The following is a 19,985-nucleotide window of genomic DNA, read 5'->3' as shown; positions in this document are numbered from 1 at the left end:
CCACCACCATAGGCGCTCCGATGGGGGCAGCGTGTGGATGTGCCCCGTCTGCCCGGGACGCTGCGCTGTGGTCACCTCCCTGGGCCCACGTGGGTATGTGGGGAAACGCTTAGGAGCGGAATTGCCAAGTCAAAGATGTGCTCCTTTTTAAGAGCCGTAAAGCCAAACTGCCCTCCAGAGAACTTGTGCCAGTTTACCCTCCCACTAATAGTGCAGGAGGCCCAAGCTTAAATCCATGCTTTATGTAAGAAAAAGCCATTTTTTAAAAAATTAAGGTTTATATTTTGTTGTATTAAATTTTAACCTTTGCCATACATACTGTGGCAGTCATGAAGAAGGTGTCCTTTAATCTATAAACAGCAGTCACAGGCTACAGGAGCACTGTTGTTATGAAGGGCACACCGCGGGCATCCCTGGGAAATCAGTCCTGCTGTGGAGGAAAGTGGAGCAGAGTCTGTGTGTCCCAATCAGAACACATGGAAAAGCCAGCAGCCTGGCCCACCTAAGCAAGCCCTGGTCCTTCTGAAAAACTCGATAAGCTTCTATTGTTGGTGTAATCAAGTTCAAATTTTATTCCTAGGAAAGGTCAGTCATTTTGGTGGAAATTCAGGATTTACACCTCACTATCCAAAAATCTCCGTGTTTTGAATATGGTAAGGTTCAAAGTACCCTTCCAGCCAGCTTCAGGAGAAGGGGGCTGCAATTGCTGGCCCTACGGGCCCCTAGCTGGCTCTGCCGTCAGCCTAGCTTAACCTAACACACAGCTTGGAGTTTTCAGGGGTAGACATATCTTCAAAGAGTGGGTATTCAGTTTTGGGTTTGTTTTTTTTTTTTTTTTTCCTGTTTTCTCTAGGATTTTTAAAAATAGCTAATACATTCTTACATGTCAAAAATCAAAGCAGGATGGAAGGTCACCCTGGGGCCTCCTTGCCTCTCCCTCACTCCCTCCTCACCCCACACCTACAGTAACCACTGGCTAGTGTGTGTATCCTTCCAGAGTTCCTTAATGTGGATACGGGTATTATTCCTCCTCCCTTCCTTAAACAAAAGGCAACACGTTACACACACTGTCTTTTTCCATCTATACTGCATCTTGGAGCTCCTGGCATGTCTGGGTACATTGAGAGCTATCTCCTTCTTATGGAAGGCTGAATAATGTTCCATTGGGTGAATATGCCATGTTTTCTTTAACCACTTCCTTGCTGATAAACAATTGGGTCATTTCCAATTCCCTGGTTCTTTTGAGGTAATTCCAAAATACATAATTAATGACAGCATCGTCAACTTCTGTCTTCACCCACATTTCTGTCTCCTTCCTTCATTCATTAGAAAAAAGGTAACAGCATTCCTCCCAGTTCAGCCCCTTTCCTATGCAGAGGCAAGAAGCATTTACAAAATTTGATGGAAGGGGGAAAAAAAATCCAGCAAGAAATGTGAAAGACCTTTTTGATGAAAACTTTATTGAAATAAATATAAGAAGACCAACTTAAATGGAGACATACTCTATTTGGGGATAGAAACAGTCAATATTATAAAGATGTCAGTCCTCCAAAATTAGTAAATTCAATGCAGTTTAATAAAATTCCCAAATGGAATGTTAAAAATAGAAATCGACAAGCTCATTCTAAAGTTCATATAAAAAAGAAAATTGCCAAGGAAAGCAAAGAACAAGGGAGGGTAGGGAGACTTGCCATACCAAATACTAAAATGCACTGCAAAATTAAGTTAAAACAATGCTGTGAGCTCAGGTGTAGACCAGTTGACCCACAGAAGAGCAGCATCTAGAAACTTTCCCTTGTATCTGTGGCAATTTATGAAAAAGTATGATGTGACATTTTATATCAGTAAGGGCTCTTCACTGGATGGTGTTAGGCCCTTTTTCTTCCCATTTAATTGAATTTTTTTAAAAAAGGTTGGATCCCTAATTCATACTCACCAAAAAAGTTAATTCCAGTTGGATTAAAGATCTAAAAGCAAAAGGTAAGATTTTTTTAAAGGCATTGGAAGAACATAAGAATGTTTTTATGACCAAAGGGTGAATCTTTCTGTAGGTGACTCAAAATACCCCATAAAGAAAGGGTTTGAGGTTTGACTCTGCAAATTAGTATTTTCTATACAAAAGAAAGCATACAGTCAGCAACGGGCTATAACAAAGCATTTGCAACACGTTTGACACAAGATTGGGGTCAGATAGATAATACAGAGATCCTAGCTAGTTAAACAGATACCCACTGGGGGTTGGGGGGGAAGGCAGTGTGCTTTTCTAGTTTTCCCAAAATAATTTTAAGCTTGGCAAAGCACATAAATAGGCCATTCATCAAAGAAACAGATGATTGATCAACATGAAAAAGAAGGTAACCCTCACTAATAGCGAAATGCAAATTCAGATAATCAAGTTTTATTCCTGATATTGCTAACGTATGGCTTGTTCTTTTTTGTCAAGCTTGCTAGAGGCTTATCAATTTTACTAATCTTTTCAAAGAACCAGCTTTTGGCTTCATTTGTTTTTGTTATCAATTTTATTGATTTCTGCTTTTTCCTTCATTCTGGAAGATGTGGGCTTACTTTTGTCTCAAGATGGAAGCTTAGATTATTGATCTGAGGCCTGCTTTCCTAATATAAGCTCTCAATGCTATACATTCCTTCTAAGTACTACTTTCTTTAACTGTGCCCACAAATTTTAATACATTGTAATTTCATTTTTCTTCCATTCAAAATATCTTCTAATTCCTCTTGAGACCATCTTTTTGGTGGATTATTTATGAGCAGGTTGTTTAATTTCCGACTGATTTGAGATTTTCCTATCTTTACTGATTTCTAGTTTAATTAATTCCATTATAGTCAGAAACATACTTTGTATGATTTTAAATTTTAGGTTATTTTAATAACCAGGATCTGAACTGTCTCGATGAATGTTCCACGTGAAAGTGAAAATTCTGTGTTCTGCTTTTGCTGGGTAGTGTTCTATAAATGTCAGAGTGATTTGGTTAATGGTGTTGTTTAGCTCTTCTGTGTCTTCACCAATCTTTTGTCTACTAGTTTTGTTACTGATAGGCGTGTTGATGTCTCTTAACTATAATTGTAAATTTGTCTAGTTCTCCTTTCGGGGGTCAGATGTTCCTTCATATATTGTATTTTGCCTCAGGACAGTCTTCTTTGTAGTTTTAGCCTTTTCCCCAGAAGATCAGCTTAATCTGCCCTCCGTAGCCACTCTGTTTACTTTCGTAGCGCGGCTTTCCCCGCGCATGCAGAGAACCCTTGTTGGTCTTGCATTCTGTCATTTTGTAGGGGTGATGTCTGCTGTGCTTCCCATAGGAGCCCGCCAGGTTTTAGGAATGTTCACACGCTCACACTCATTCACCGTGGACTCAGACGCTCGTCTGTTTGGAAGCTCTTGTTAGGTTCTCAGGAAAAATCCACTGCTGTGTCTCCTCCATGAGAGCACTCTTCCACCCCTGACCCCAGGTTGAGTCGGGGCTTCCCACACATCAAGCAATCCTTTGACACTAGCTGGGTGTCCTACAATTCAGCTCAGTTCTGACACTGTCTGCCTGGAGACAGTGGCAGGTCCCACGGGTTAAGGGCTCAGCCCCACAAGACTGCCCCCCGCCCCAACTTCAGACGCCAATCACAGGTCCAGGTTGTTACCTGTGCTTCTGACCAACCAGCTGTAAATTGGAAGGTCCCGGGACCCCCTCCCTTGGGTTCAATTAATTTGCTAGAGCAGCTCACAGAAATCAGGAAAACAGTTTACTTGCTGGATTACTGCTTTATTGTAGAGGATATAACTCAAGAACAGCCAGATGGAAGAGATGCGTGGGGCACAGAACAGGGAAAGAGTGCAGTTTACATGCTCTGTGGGTACCACTTTCATCACATCTCCATCTGTTCGCCACCCTGGACTCTCTACGAACCCCGTCCTTCTGGGTTTTACGGAGGCTTCATCACATAGGTGTGAGTGATTAAGTCATTGGCCATTGGTGATTGACTCAATCTCCAGCCCCTCTGTCCTCCCCAGAGGTCAGGGATGGGACTGAAAGTTCCAACCCTCTCCTCCCAGTTGGTTTCCCTGGCAACCAGCCCCCATTCTTAGGGGCTGGCCAAAAGTCATCTCAAAAGGTGTGTTGGGAAGGGGCTTGTTATGAATAAGAAGGCACTCCTTTCACCTTTCTGGCTCTGGAGCTGTTTCAGGAACCTAGAACAAAAGACCAAGTGCTAGGACTGTTGTTCTCATTCCCCGTGTTCCCACTTTCCTTTTGGTATCACTTCTCTTCTGTCTGAAGTACATCCTTTGACTATTCCTTTAAAGCAGGTCTCCTGGCTATCAATTCTTAGTTTTCCTGTGTATGAGTATATCCTTATTTCTCCCTCATTCCTGAGGGATATTTCACTGGATACACAATTCTGAGTTGACAGTTCTTTTCTTTCAGCACTTTAAGAAACGTGCCACTTCCTTCTGGCCTCTGTAGTTTCTGATGAAAAAACGCACAGGCATTTGAATTGTTGTTCCCTTGTAGGTCATCTTTCACTTTTCTCTGGCTGCTTTCAAGATGTCTGTTAGTTTTCAACGGTTTTCAATTTATCTAGGCTTGGATTTCTTTGGATTTATCCTGTTTCAGCTTCACTCAGCTTACTTGGGAGGTTTTTAGCCATCATTTCTGCACATGTTTTTAAAGCACTACACTCTTCCTCTTATCCTTCTAGGACTCCTATTAACACAACCCGGAAACTTTTTCTTCAGCCCTTTTTTCTCTCTGTTGTTCAGACTGGATGACTTGTATTGATTATCTTTATTTTGTCATCTTCAATCTTCCGTTGAGTCTATCCAGTAAGGTTTTTTTCATTATTTCAGTTGGAGTATTTTTCAGTTCTAATATTTTCATTTAGTTCTCCTATCATCTGTTTCTCTACTGATAATTTCTATTTCAATGCTTATTTCAAGAGGGTGATTGCTCGTTTGAACTTTTCAATAATAGCTTCCTTCAAGCCTATGAGGGCAGCTACTGATTGTCTTTTTCCGTGAGAGCCATTTTCATGGTTTTCATGTGCTGAGTAACTTGGGATTGAATCTTAGGCATCTGAATATTACATGATGAGACATGACCAAGTCCTGTGGAGAATGCTGGTATTTTTGTTCTAGCAAGTAATCAACCTATTTAGGCTCAGGCCCCAAGTCCTGTGGGTGTTGGTTCCAATGTCAGTTCAGTCTTCAAAGCTTTGGCAGTGCTATCTGGACCTGCCCCACGTGTACACCATCTTGTGGTCAGTCTGAGACCTGAGGAGGGGTCTGCCAGGCCAGTCTCAAGGGTGCTTGGTAGGCTAATTAGGATCAGCTCCACAGGGGGACGTGTGAACAAGGGGAGCAGGTGGGGGAAAGCTGGGGAGTTACAGAATGTGTATAACATTCTTCCATATTTGTGCAAAAAAAAAAAAAAGTGTGTATGTACCTCCAAGTGCCTGGAAAAAAGGTCTGGAAACACACCAAACTTAACACTGGTTTCCTCTAAGGAGGGGTGTAGAATTTTGGTGAGGGGGTGGTACTGAAAGGAACTTGCACTTTTTACTCTATAACTTCTCTTTGAGTTACTTTACCCATGCCCTATCACTTCTGTAATTTTCAAAACAATAAGAAGGTGTGAGGGAAAGACTGGGGAAAATGTGGCATTTAACGCAAAGTATATACACAGAACGTGTCTTTTCCTGGATGTATCTAACGTATCTTGTTAAACATTTATCTAATGAAAAATCCATTCAGGGGTCAATGTGGTCATCCACTTTCTTCAACCATTTATGTGCTAATCAGAATTATTTTCCACAAAACAGAAGTTTCAGCCTGTAACATTAATGAATTTTATTCACATTTTTCCAAGTAACTGCAATATTCAATACAAGCGAAAAGCAATACATAGTTCTTAGAAAACACAGCCCCAAATTCCCACTGCCTGAGCCTTGTGATGGTAAGTGCCCAGCCTTTGTTCTTCAGAATGTTAAAGTGAATGCAGTGCTCAAAATAAATATACAATAACAACACAGGGAGACCGTTCTTAAATACAGTTTTGCTAATTATAAAAGAAATCCAAAAAGAGGCCTCTACTGTCTTCACTCAGGTGTCCTGACTTTCAAAATGGAAATAAGTAATAGACGAGCAGCTTTTCCCCCTCTCACACTAGCAGGCTGGAAGGGAGCAAATCTGGGCCCAAAACCTAGACGTCACTCCTTGCACAGAATTTGGTATTAAGCACACACCTTACATTGAAGAGCTCCCCATTCATCCTACTGTACAAAATCCATTTCAAATACAAGGTCACACTTTTAGGATCACTTTTTAAATATTATTTAGCTGATCACAAGACTATAGTAAGAACCTTATGAGTCAGGCATTGACAGTTTGATCCCAAACCAACTACAGAATCAGACTGTGTAAATATTAGCACCATTTTGTATCTAGTCCAGTGAAATGTAAAACTATCCACTAAACTATTTTCTACTAAAGCAGTCAACAAGGAAAGTTGTTTTTACTTCTAACATATGCTTGGCCTCTCTCCCTCTTTGCCAATAATACGTTTGAACACTTTGATTATCAATTACTAACCTTCCGTTGATAAAGTGTACGGCCAGCACAGCCTTAGAACTCAAAAGCCACCTTTTCTTTTGTGCAGTTTAGTTGGTTGAGTTTATGTGACCCAGTATACACACCTTTCAGGTTACTAGCAATTTACATTTGATGAATCAATGACAAAGCTATTTCATAAGAAGCACCACAAATGTGTGCTTACTACCTTACAAGTTAATTCAGATAACCTATGCCCTATTTTACTTTTAGTAAACTTGAAAAAATGTATATATGTGCTTGGAAATTTTCTGACAGTAGGGGAGTACAAGCATTTTGACACCTCCTAAATGAGAGCGATCTTTTAGGTTTTAAAAGAAAGAAAACGGACAGATTCCTATTTAGTTCTCACTCACCTCGGTCCAGTGGAGGTGTTCAGGTGTTACTCAATATTCTATTATTGCTTTTAATAAAAGTAACACAGAAAACATGTTTATGGCAAATTGTTTTAATTAAGAACTTAAAACCAAAATTTTAAAAAGAGAGTCCTATGTAGCAACTATTTTATTCTATATTTTAAATATCACTGGATTCTCAGTTTCAGACTTTTCAACATGATAGGTAATTTTAAACTACCTTGCCGTCTTATAAGTTGTCCAAAGAAATGGGAACATGATCACAACATCAGTTTCTAGAATGAGAAGGAAAAAGTAGGACATCAAATTGTTACAACTTAAGAAATTTTGTAGGCTTAAAAGATAATCTTTACCCCTAGAGAGAAAGAAAAGTAAAGAAACCCTAACCAACTAATGACTTGGACACAGGAAGGGGACTCACAAGTACTTCAAATTGACTCATTCATTGTTCATGCACATTAAAAGTACTTTAAAAATTTTGTTCATTTGTCCTCTACTTAAAAATGGGGAAAAGTTGGCCAGTATTGCCCTCTAGGTTCTTCCAGATCTGCATCTGGAGTTTGCAGTAATAAGTAAGCACATTGAATATGAGTCTGTTTTCTAAAGGAGAGAGTCTGGCTTGCTCAGAGCCTCGAAGGGTCGGGTTTCTAAGACAGTCCATCCGTGTGGACCCAAGCTACTCCCCTCGGCCTCTTCCTAAGATTGTCAGCTGCAACGGGAATGGAACGCCAGAGCCGGTGGCTGAAACCGAACATGCAGGAAGTGATTTTCAAGAAACAGGTTCCACCATCACGACGCCACAGGAATTTCATCTTTAGGTACCTGCAATGTTTAAGGACTATAATAACAGCAAGATTCACCAGAATCACTAGCGAGGTTGTTTTGGACAACACACAGACCTTCTTCGTACTAAATATACATCGCAGTGACCAGGAGAGCTCACGATGTATTCACCTGAAAACAATGCAAATATTTTTGAAGTTTTTTTTTTTTTTTTTTTTTGGAAAAAGCTCATGATTCTTCAGTATGGGTTTGCAAAACTTAATACAGTTGTGTAAGATGATACTGTGTGAAGATTTTACATGGAATAAAACATTTGTCTTCTAAAAATTGACCATAATACTTCAAAGACCCAGAGTAAAAATGTCAAGGAAATGCTCAAACTCACACCAAACACCAGATTTTCATTTACACGCCTGCACGTGCTAAGTTGGCAAAGTACTTCCTTCTCTCCTATGAGTTTACCATTCATCCTTCCTGCAGATTCCTGTCTCTCCTGGATGGAAAGCAGTGTTTCTCAAAATCACTTTCTACCACAAAAGCAAATGTACTAGAGAAAAGGAGCACTTCATTTACATACACCTCTGCCCACGCACACACCAGCGTCCTCTCGCGTTAGGTTCTACACAAGACCTCCCGGCTAGCAACCTAGGAGGAATGTATTTCAACCAAAAGCCTGAACAATGTACATCATCAAGGCTTTGTTACTGGTGAGTTCTATGGAGGAGAAAGTAGGGGTGGTCCACATCTCTAATGGGTATCTTAAAATCCGTCCCCATCCCCAATGGGCAGGACAATTAAATTCTAAATGTCACTGCCAAACTATCAGAAAGGAGGCAAAGTCCACAGTGGGTGTGTATCAGAAGGCCAGACTGCAGCAAGTGAACGGTACCCCATTATGTGTTCCTAAAAAATCCCACAATCAAAAGTGACAGTCTTTGACTCAAAAGAAACCAGTACTACTTCTAAACACACTGCACTGGCACTTTGTTTACTGGAATGCACTTGAACTATTAAACTATTAATAAGTGCCTAGATGACAATTTAAAGAGAAAAGATGACCCTCACCCAGCCCGATAATTCTTAAATATCACAGCCCACACGAAGTGGTGCTGCACTGAAATGCAAAAGAAGGTTTAATTGTTAGGAACTACCAAAGCTCTGCTTTCACTATACATGGAATCAGTACTAGCGTTGAAACTCACTTTTAACGTGATATTCTTTCACAAAGAAATCTACACATAAGGAAAATGAGTCTTCTGCCGCAAGCTGGTGTGATCTTACCAGCTATGGACTCTCAGAAGTCGTTCAGAACAGAGCAACACAGGCTCCACCTAAACTGAGGGAAGATACTGAAGTTAAGAATCTGTAAGCCATTTAAAGGCATTTGGTGTCAGTATCTTAAAAGATTAAGATGCTTTAAAACAAAACCCTTGTAAGAATATCAAAGATTTAGGGACTTCTCATAAATAACCAAATGTCTATGGCTTTCAGCTGTCACCCTACTGCTGAGGTAGGTGACCAGGATTCATCGAAAGAGACAATCTTCTGGAAACTCCCTAAGAAAAATCTTGCATAATCAGTTGGTTTCTTAAAACCTGTGTCCAGCTTCTTCTGATGGTTTTTGTTTTGTTTTTTCCTCTCTTTCATTTACACCTTTTAAAAGAGGTCGTCTGAGCAGCTGTCCCTGCGCTCAAGCCCTGGCAGAGTAGCATCTCATATACTCCGTCATCCACGGGTTCTCCGACGAGGCAGGCTTGACGCGCCTGGTTCTGTCCACGTCGGCGGAGTGAGCCCGCTGCCTCTGCGCCGCCAGCCGCCTCTTCTCCACCTGCCTCCTGCTCTTGGCTCGCAGTGCCGATTCATGGATCTAAGGGAGTCAGAATAAACGTACACTCACTCGGGTGGCTTTGGCGCTAGTTTTCCAGAACGTTTACAATGAAGCTTCCCCCAGGTCACCTGGAGCAGGGCAGAGGCAAGCCAGACTCACCATATTCAGGACTTCTGTGTATAAAGGCTTCTCCAGAAGGGCCACTGCCCTGGATTCTGTCTTACCCATCGTCAGCAATAAAGAAACTAGGCAACAGAAAATGTCCACCGGACTAAATTTCAGATATAAATGGTAAGCAACTAATCCGCAGGTGCCTCGAGAAACTGGCTCTGGAATATTACTGGAACTGCTTAGCATAAAGCATGGATCGGTATTCCATTGAAGGAATTTAAATGTTTTACAGGGACTTCCCTGGTTGCGCAGTGGTTAGGAATCCGCCTGCCAATGCAGGGGACATGGGTTCGAGCCCTGGTCTGGGAAGATCCCACATGCCACGGAGCAACGAAGCCCATGAGCCACAACTACTGAGCCTGCACTCTAGAGCCCATGAGCCACAACTACTGAGCCCATGCACCGCAACTACTGACTCCCGCGTGCCTAGAGCCCGTGCTCCGCAACAAGAGAAGCCACCACAATGAGAAGCCCGCGCTCGCCGCAACTAGAGAAAGCCTGCGCGCAGCAGCGAAGACCCAACGCAGCCAAAAAATAAATTAAAAAAAAAAAAAACTTAAAAAATAAATAACGTCTTACAGCAAAATACTAACAAATCTCAAAGGATTTTACCAGCTAAGACGTTTAATGAACCCTGTTCAACTTAACCCCACCGGGTTGCCAGAGGACAGCTCTGTTGTCTCAAATATCACTCTAAACAGCACCATCCGCTAGGGCTCAGAAGTCTGTTCGGGGAACACTGGATCCTGGTATTTAACCAGAACTCCAACAGCCTGAACTTTCTGCTTCTTTTCCTTCCTCTTTGCTGTGGGCTGGAGTGACGGTGTTAGTGCTAACGAAGTCATTGCTTTGTGGCTCCACGCGTGAGGCCCCCTCGTCTGCCGTGTCCTCAGGCCTTCGCACAGGGACACGCCAGGGCTGAGTCCGAGGAGAACCAGACCTCCGGGGGATGGATGAGCAGGGGAAACGCAATCACTCTAATTTAATCCAAAGAGGAAACGAGAGTCTAGATAGATGTCGGGAATGCAGGAGATGTGATCGAACAGACAGACAGTAACAAAGGGGTCAAGGGGACGGATACCAGTTATCAAGGCTGATGGAGCAGGAACCTCTCAGGAGGCCAGAGGCAAATCTAGACGGGCAGCCGCCAGCCCTGACCGTGCCCCTCGGCTGCACCTTCTGGCCCCCCAAGAACTTGAGAACCCCGAGTCCTGGCACTTCTCCACCTGGCTCGGTGTCGGTAAACCCTTCCAGGTACCAGCAAAACCCCTGACCTCCAGGCAGCTAACATCCTGCATCCTGTTTGCAAATCAGATGCCCAGTTCTAGGCTTTCCTTGGGCCACCTAAGACCTACCATGTCGCAAAGCACCACAGTGACCACAGGATATGACAGCCAATGACAGAAGCGAGGCCATCCCCCATCCTCCAGGGGGAAAGCAGAGAAGCCCGTTCACTGGCACCCACCTCATGCACTGAGGCAGAAGCACAGACGTTGTGAGTTTTTTGGCTTCCTGTATCCGTCTGTTTTTCTCCCCACCCATAAAGGGCAAACGGATGCTTATGTTCTTTAATTTTAGTTGATGACCTTTGAGGACTCTTGACCGCTCTCCTACTTCCTCTGGCCGGTAAGGCACTTGGTGGTTGTTGAGGTTCGGTACTGCTGGGTAATTTGTCAGGCTCTCTGGTCCTGATCTGTCGTTCAGGTTTTTCTTTTATGTCTTTCACTGGCAGTGCTTTTTGAAAAAGGAGATAAAATAAGATGAATGCTTTAAATTCCAGCTTACATATAATTACATATGATTTAAATATTTGGGATGAAAAATTCATAATGCTTAATGAAGTCAGTAACTTTTTCACTTATAGCTCAATTCACAAGTTTCACTTAAAACGGAAGGACAAACACGTTAGTATAATAATTTTCAGTCTATCCCATTTTAACATCAACAATAAATACACCAAGATTGAGCCAAGCCTATTCAAAAGTAACAACTACCACTCCCATTCTGAGATTAAGCATCTGAATTAAATACTAAAAGCTAGAAAGCAACTCTGCCTAATGGCTTTCCCCACGATAAGTCCAATCATCTTATCGTCTTGCTTCAGGGGCAGATCTGGACCTGTGACAATCATTCAACAGCTGCAGAAGGTTAGTTTTCAAGTTACTCAACCGGAGTCCCAGGACTGCATTTCTTTGTGACACTCCATGATTATGGAAAACGCTCCTCTCACTCTCCTGCTCCTTGTAAGAGCTGGCCAGTGGCCTCATCTTCAAAAGCCCTCCATCACAATAGGGAGGGTTTCCATAGCTACTCACACACACACACACACACACACACACACGCACACACGCACACACGCACAGCTGGGCGCCCCCAGTGTGAGGAGCTGGGAAGGGGGCTCTAGTTCTTGACGTGAACCAGGGCCCCTGGTCTACACAGTCCTAAATCTCTCAGCGGGGCTGGGGAGACTCCAGTGGGGAATAGACTGCCCGCCTGAGGTGAACTCAGACACTAAGAACACACTCCAAAACGTAACTATTTCCCTTAATTACCCTTCATGACTTCCCATTCATTATCTTTATAAGCACTTTATGATCTTGTAAAGGTTGTACTCTTTGTGTAAACCCCTAGTGAGCCTGTGTTTCATCTCAGACTAAACTTATGTCCCAATTAGAGCTCCTTGTGAATCCAGGCTCCACTTCACGGACCCCCTTGTTCACATCTGTGGGAAACCCCTCGCTTCCGAGGCTCCAGAATTTGGCTCTAGGTGATGATTTTCCAGGTTGCTATTCCCAAACCCCATCACTTTTAGGACACACTCGGGTCCCTCACTCCTTTAGTGGATCCCTCCCTGCCGACATCCATGTCCCCGTGGAAGTAGAGGCCCTCACACAAAATGCACACGTGTGAACCCTGACAGATCACCATCATTTCTGTCTTCAGCAATGACCCTGATCTACCAAACTGTTTCATTTATTACTAAGCATTTTAGGGAGCAGACAGCCTGCGTCCGACCCTGGGGCTCAGTGCTTCGCACCCCCGTGCCCCATATCCATGAACCCAGCCCTGTGCTGCCTGGGGATGAGGTGAGATGCCAGCCTTCCACTGTATCAATGAGAACCCAAATCCACCCATCACTCACACACCCCTCTGAGTGATGTGTCCACACCTTGTCCTCTTCTCTTCCCTGGATGTAGGAAAAGAGGAAAGAGCCCATCAGGACCAAGACAACAGAGAGTAGAAGGGGGACCGAGGCTGGTATGGTCACAACACTGAGAGAGAGGGGAACAACCTAAATCATCTTCATCGATTCATTTCCCTTCCTTCTCTTCCTCTAACCCACGTGGGGAGCCTGCCCAGAGAAGACAATAATGATTTGGTTCAAAGGACAAGGTAACGCCAGCCACGAAGAGGTTAGGAAAGTGAATTCCAGAAAGAGGGACTGGCTTGTTCAACGGCCTGGACAGAAGAAAGAATATACGTAGTTCAAAATGAAAGGCACACAGAGAGTCTAGGGATGAAGGCACGGGGCGGGGGGTGGCAGGTAGCACTGGGGAGAAAAGAGTTTCTGTGCCAAACTCAGAAGTTTTATTTTTTCCTGAAAGTGAAGAAGAATCACTGAAGGATTTTAGGCTGAAAAATGATGTGGTCCTATTTGCATTTCGGGAATGAGGTCTCTAGCAACAAACGTGAAGGACGGGTTAGATCACAGAGGTGGGGACGCAAAGGACGGCTAGGGAAAAACAGCAGCGTCCGGGGAGGGGAGGGGAGGGGAGGGGAGGGGAACCCACAGTGATGGCAGGGGCGGGGCGGTGAGAAAGACCAGAAGAGCGCCCACCACACCTGGCCGGTGCGCAGGCTCACCCGGGCACCTGGGAACTGCGCACTGATGAGACCGCAGCGCGGACAGCCCAGCGGCAGAGGGCGAGGTGGACAGGGCAGCGGGCGACGGACACCGCGAGGATGCTGGCAGGCAAACGGGAGTCTGCGTCCTCAGGGCTTGGGAGTGGCTAGTCACGCTGTCCTCCAGGCGAAGGCCGCCGAAGGACGGGGAAAGGGTGCTCGACGCCTCGGGTGTGAGATGCGCCTGGAGCCACCAAGAAGGCAGCAGCTGGACCCTTAATCCGGGGCCGAGAAGAGAACGTGGAATCGGAGGAGGTCATGAGCGGGCGGGTGGGGGCCGGGGCTCAGACGGAGAGCAGGTCCCCCAGCGGGACGCGGAGCAGGCGGTGGGAGTGAGGGGAAAGGGGGCGGAGGGCGACCCCGGGGAGGAGCCAGGGAGCTAGGGAGAGGACAGCCAGCAAAGTCGAAAAGCTTCCAGGAGAGAAGGACTCTCAGAAAAGGAGAGAGCGGTGAACAGGGCCAAAGACTGCAGAGAGGGCGGGAGGAGGCAGAGGAGACGAGACGGGGCATTCTAGGCGCAGGGGCTTATGACGCAGCAACTACTGCGTAAAACGTGAGTGGCTGCAAGGGTGTACTGCACAGCACAGGGAATACAGCCGACACTTCGTAACGATTATAGACGCAGCGTAACCTTTAAAGCTGTGAATCACTATGTTGTACACCTGAAACTTATATAATATTGTGAATCAACTATACCTCAACAACAAAAAAAACAGGATGGTAACTTTTATGTTAGGTGTATTTTACCACAATTAAACATAAAGTATTCAATTTTTTTTTTTTTTAAAGAAAGACTCAGCACTGGGCAGCCAGGCTGTCTCACCGGGGGATGGAGGGGAGCATGGGGGGAGGGGTGGGGGAGCAGGTCACAGCCGGCTGCGCAGTGAAGAGTGGGGAGACCCCAGAGCAGGTAGTGGACCAACTCTCCTCGCCACGGAGCACTAAAAGGGCTGACACTATAAACAGCAGGGTCCACAAGCACCCAACACAAGAAACTAAAATCCTCTCTGGAGAGCCTAGGCCTCAGATTATTCCTACAGATAATCTTCCAAACACAACGATGAGTGTCCTGGGACGGCGGCCAGGCACACAAGAGGCAAGAGAGTAAGGAAGGCCCAGCAGGAGCGAGAGACTTGGGATAATGGGATGATCACTGACCATAAAACAACCGTGTTCACGCTCTGTACTTAAAAAACACAAGCTCAAAAATATCTGTAGCGGGAGACAAAAGATGGGAAACACAGAAGAGACAGAACTTATAACTATAAAACTAATATTTATAAAACTCTTGAAATAGTGCCTGGTACAAGATAAGTGTATACCCGTATATGTTTCAAAATCCTATTCAAAGTTTTAAGTAAAGACATTTCCAGACAGACAAAACAGTGTCACCACCAGTTACTGTGAAAAATTCTAATACCCCCTTTCTCAGTAACTGAAAAATAAGCTCGGTCTTGATTTAGGCCTATGCTGTGCAATACAAAAGCCATTAACCACATGTGGCTATTACATATGTTTAAATTAATTAAAATTAAGTAAAAATAAATATTCAGCTCCTCAGTTACACCAATCAGAGTTCAAGTGCTCGATTCCCACATGCGGCTCATGGCTATCACGCTGGATGGTGCAGACAGAGAACCTGCCCCTCATCACAGAAAGTCTGATTGAACAGATTGATTTTTTAAACTATCTGAACAACAGAATTAACACATTTGACCCAATGGGTATACACAGAACACTGCACCCAACAACTGCAGAGAGTATACAATCTTGTCAAGCACATGTGGAACACTTACAAAAATCTACTTATCCAAGCAAGGTCATAAAGCAAATCTTAATACATTTACAAAATTGAAATCATATAGAATGTATTCTCTGACTATCATGTAATTAAGCTAGATACAACAACAAAATAAATTACTGTTTTAAATCTCCAGTTTCGAAATTTAAAAACTTTTTTTTTAATTGAAGTATAGTTGATTTACAATATTCTGTTAGTTTCAGGTGTAGAGCAAAGTAATTCAGATATATATATATATATATGACAAAATTCAAAAAAATATGTATACGAATACATTTTGAAAAATGTAATCGAAGAGTTGGAAGATGAGATTGAGAACACTGCCCAGAAAAATAGAAGAAAAAGACAGATGGAATGGGAGCCGGGGTAGAAAATTACAGGATACATGTGTGAAGTCTGACATCCAACTAAGGAGTTCAAAAAGAAAGGAACAGAAAAAAAAAAAAAAAAAAGAAATGAGAAAACAATTCAAGAAAACTTCCCAGAATTACAAAACATGAGTTTGACTGCAAGGACCTATGAAAGCACATTGGAGGAAAACAGGCCTGGATCGGGGAAACTTTTCAGAACACAGAGGACGAAGAGAAGACCTGAAAAGCTTCCCGAGGCGAGGAACGTGTTATCAACAAAAGATTAAGAGTCAGAACGACAAGGCAGTGTAATGGCAACATCAGAAGTTCCAACACTGGACAGCAACGCCTCCAGATTTTTTAGAGACAATTACTTCTAACCTACAATTTCATGCCCAGCCACAAACTACTGAATAGTGAGGGTAGAATCTTTTGACATGTAAGGTCTCAGGAAGTTAAACCTCTCACACACCCTTTCTCAGGAAGGTACTAGAAGATAATCTTTGTCAGGAGAGGGTAAACCAAGAAAGAAGACGATGTGAGAGCCACACAACAGAGGGTCCTACCCAAGAGAAGCCAGGGAGTCCCTGGGGCGGTGGCCAAGGGCCATCCCAAGATGCAACCAGGCCAGATGAAAGTAGGTCAGAGGCCCCGGGAGGGACGTCTTAAGATGCGGAGGGTGACAGTGAACCTGCTGTGTCCGTGGTGTTGCAAAAGAAAGAAAAGGGAATCACGGTAAAAACAATATAGGGCAGCTGTGAGCCACCTTTCCACAGGCACTAACTGTGAATCTAACAAACTCTGTGATGACGGTACTGAGAGGGTGGGGATAGGCCGTGTGTATGGGTTAGGAGATCACTAAAAAGAATTTAAGCCAATAGATGGTGCTAAAAACTGAAAGAGATCAAGAAGTATCAATAAAAGCCATGTTACCTGGAGAAACAGAAATACACATCAAGGAAAACCAGAGGAGTGGGAAGTGGCCGCCTAGGGAATAGGCAGTTGGTGGGGAGGGGAGCTGCTGGACTGTACTCAGCCATACAGAGCTGCACGATTCTGTGCGTACACATGGCTTCAGCAAAGACAAGGACTAAGCGCTTACGTTTTATAGAAACTCAAAAGCGTGCCCATCATTCCAGAAAGACCGTCCACTTAAAAACAAGGACTTCAATCCTGCCAGACACAGGGATAGATAGGGGCTGTGACAGGCATGAGCAAACCAAAAGATCATGGGATTGGGAGTCCTGGAAGCAGAAACATCCTTTCTTCTCCTGGATGCCTAAACCAGAAATATTAGCAGAGAAGAAATAACTACCTTAGCCACTGGGAGGATTTAGTGTCTCTGAGGAAATCAAAATAATCACGAACTGTTGCAAACACAGACCCCACCCCATACTACAGTGCTGTCTAAAAACTGCATTTATATACGCGTGGAAATAACTGACAGCTCTTTTGCAAACAATGAAGGGGAAGAGGCGGGGAGAGAAAAGCCCATTCAGTCTGATAAAGTACATCGCATAACTGAGCTGGTAGATCAGTGCCCCCTTACCCTCTCCACCTTCTGTTATGTGAACTTCTAGCAAAGGTTCGGAACGGGTGGGAATTCACACGTAACATGAGGGTGGAGGGGCAGCTCTGCCACAGACGATGAACTGAGAGTAGCTGAAAACAGTGTAACAAGACTCAATTTCCTCTCCTCCTCAGCATCTCACAGAGAAGCTAGGATGAGAGTTTGACCGAGTACCACTTGCAATTTGGCAAACAAAATCACTGATCATTTATTCTGAGTTTCATCTATAAAACTGAGATAAAAGCTATGGTCCTATCTCTTAGAATTGTTTTGAATGTTGAATGAGAAAATACATATTCTAAGATCAGTGCCTGGATGCATGACAAGCTCTCAGTACCTTTTAGCTATTTTGCTCACCAGAGCCTCTTTCAAACTGAGCGACGCCGGGAGGTGCCTGGCCCACGTTAGAGTATCAGGAAGAAAGCGGGGGCTCCTCCAGGCTGTATCTGGCGCGTCCATTCAACTTGGCCCTTAGCACCAGTGACCAGCCAGCCCGCCTCACACGCCGAGAGTCCCCCCTGCTCCGCGCTCCTCCGGGCAGGAGAGAAGGCGCGGGGCCCCGGCAGCAACTGCAGATGCACCGCCCCCAAGAGCCATTTTCCAGCTGCCGCTCCTCCCGCTCAGAGCAGCAGCCGGAGGAGGGGAGGCGAGAAGCGGAGGGAACCCGGCACTTACAAGGATTACCTCCCACCAGCCGGGAGTTACGCAACAATCTGCGTAAACAAATGCAAAATACTCCTTAGGGACAGCGCGGCGAGGTCAGGGAGTTAACACAGAAAACAACGGCCCCATTCACAAGACAGAGCGCTTAGCTCAGTGGTTCCTAACCTCCGGCGGTCACCTTCGAGAATCTGATGAAAGCTGGGCGCCTCTCATAAACAAACGGGCGCTCGGAAATAAACAGATGGCAGTTCAGTGGTCCAGAGGCCACCAAGGCCACCGGATGAAGACCCGGGGACTTCGCCAGGAACACGTCAAAGGCGTTCACATTGGGCTCAACCCAGAGCCACCTCATTACGGAAATAAAGGGTGGGAGGGCGGAGGCGGGGCAGCCACCTTCCTTATTCTGTCAAGGGAGGCGCATTCTCCGCCTACCCAAAATACCTAGATTAAATAAAATCAAGGAAGCGCCTGCTCTGAGCGCTGCGACAAACAGCTGGGCGGTTCAGAGGCGACCCGAGAGCAAATCCAGTCCCGCGAGCGGGGCCCTCCCCGGCCAGGTACCTGGCAGCGCCGAGTCCTCCGCGTCCTCCGCGTCCCTGGCCTCCGCGTCCCCCGCGGCCTCCGCGCCCCGCTCCTCCTCCGGGGCCGCGCGCGCCCGCTGCTCCGGCTCCTCGCGCGCCGCTGGCTCCACGGGCGGCGGCGGCGAGGCCGGGGCGCACTGGGGCGCGGGGGCCCCGGCGCCCGAGGACGCCGACGACGCCGAGTCGTCCGAGGCGCAGGCCGGGCCCCAGTCGTCCCAGAGCCAGGGCGCGTGCGCCTGCTCCAGCAGCCGGCGGCCCAGGCGGTAGTGGAGCAGCGCGCGGTAGCACGGCCCGTACTCGTCCCAGCGCGGCTTCTGGTAGCGCTTCATGTACTCGCTCTTCACGCCGCTCCCCGGGGACATGGTGCCGCCCGCCGGCCCCGAGTGCCCGCCGTTCCGTGCCGCGCTGTCGCCTACGGAACCCGCGGCACGACACAGAGGCGCGCCCCGCCCCTCCACTCGCCCGGCCCGCCGCGACGTTTAAACCCGGAGCCCCGCCCGCACGGGGCGGGGCATGGGGCCTGTGGCCTGGAGCGCGGGCGGGGGCGGGGCGTGGGGGCGGGAACGGCGGGGGCGGGCCGGGGCGGTGGGCGGGGCGAGGGGCGGGGAGAGCGCGCGGCCTGCCCGGGGAGGGGGAGGGGAGGGGAGGGGAGGGGGAGGGGAGGGGAGGGGAGGGGGAGGGGAGGGGAGGGGAGGGGAGGGGGGAGGGGAGAGGGGAGGGGGGAGGGGGGAGGGGGCGGGGACCCGGAGACCCGGGCGGGCGGCCCCGGCGGGGGTGGGGGCCGAGCGGCAGCGGCTGCAGGGCGTTGCGGGGGGTGGGGGGCGGTCAGCCGGGAGGGCGGCTCCGGAGCTCAGAAGCCAGAAGCCGCGGGAGCCCGCGGATGGGCGCTGGAGGAGGGAGGCGAAGGAGGCGTGGGCGCGGGGAGCGGGGCGGCCTCGGGGTCCCAGGAGAGCCCTTCGAGCGCGGCGTGCGGGTAGGAGGGTCGGACCCGCTTACCTTCTCCGTGCGCCCCCGGCCCCGCGGCGCCGGCCGGTCCTCTGCGCGCGTGGCGCAGCAGCCCTGAGCCGCCGGCTCTCCCCGCGCTTTCCTGCCGAGCAAGATGTCGCCGCCGGCGCGGCGGCCCGCGCTCCTGCAGCAGGCGGGAGGGCAAGGCGCCACCTCAGTCCCGGGAGCAGACGCCTCCCGCGCGCGCTCCCGGGCCCCGGGCCCCGGCCCCCGCCCCGCTCGGTGTGGGCGGCGGCTTCGGCTCTGCGCGCGGGGACGCGGGCGACTCGGCTGGCCCGGGCCCCCGCCGCCGCAGGATGTGTCCGGGAACGAAGCCGCCCCCCCAGCCCGCGACGTTCTGTGTTCTCTTCGCGACACCTGCGCC

At 47.1% G+C, this 19,985-nt stretch overlaps 1 protein-coding gene across 2 annotated transcripts; it reads right to left on the bottom strand.

Moving 5' to 3' along the window:
- Nucleotides 1–5,826: 5,826 nt before the first annotated feature.
- CCSAP (centriole, cilia and spindle associated protein) lies at nucleotides 5,827–19,744 on the bottom strand. Of its 2 annotated transcripts, XM_068547654.1 has the most exons (4): nucleotides 19,613–19,744; nucleotides 18,597–19,028; nucleotides 11,214–11,482; nucleotides 5,827–9,616 (listed from the first exon to the last, which is right to left on the bottom strand). In XM_068547654.1, the coding sequence occupies exons 2-4, from the start codon at nucleotides 18,976–18,978 to the stop codon at nucleotides 9,440–9,442; spliced, it is 828 nt and encodes a 275-aa protein (XP_068403755.1). In that variant the 5' UTR covers nucleotides 18,979–19,028; nucleotides 19,613–19,744; the 3' UTR covers nucleotides 5,827–9,439. The 2 variants fall into 2 exon arrangements, with proteins under 2 accessions (XP_068403755.1, XP_068403754.1); XM_068547653.1 differs by lacking the exons at nucleotides 5,827–9,616; nucleotides 19,613–19,744 and adding an exon at nucleotides 9,740–9,822 and having other exon boundaries at nucleotides 18,597–19,105.
- Between the last annotated feature and the right edge of the window lie 241 nt (nucleotides 19,745–19,985).

Source organism: Eschrichtius robustus, chromosome 7 (assembly GCF_028021215.1).
Source record: "Eschrichtius robustus isolate mEscRob2 chromosome 7, mEscRob2.pri, whole genome shotgun sequence".
NCBI classification, from domain to species: domain Eukaryota; kingdom Metazoa; phylum Chordata; class Mammalia; order Artiodactyla; family Eschrichtiidae; genus Eschrichtius; species Eschrichtius robustus.
The sequence above is the reverse complement of the archived record's forward strand: the minus strand, read 5'-3'. Positions and strand labels throughout refer to the sequence as shown.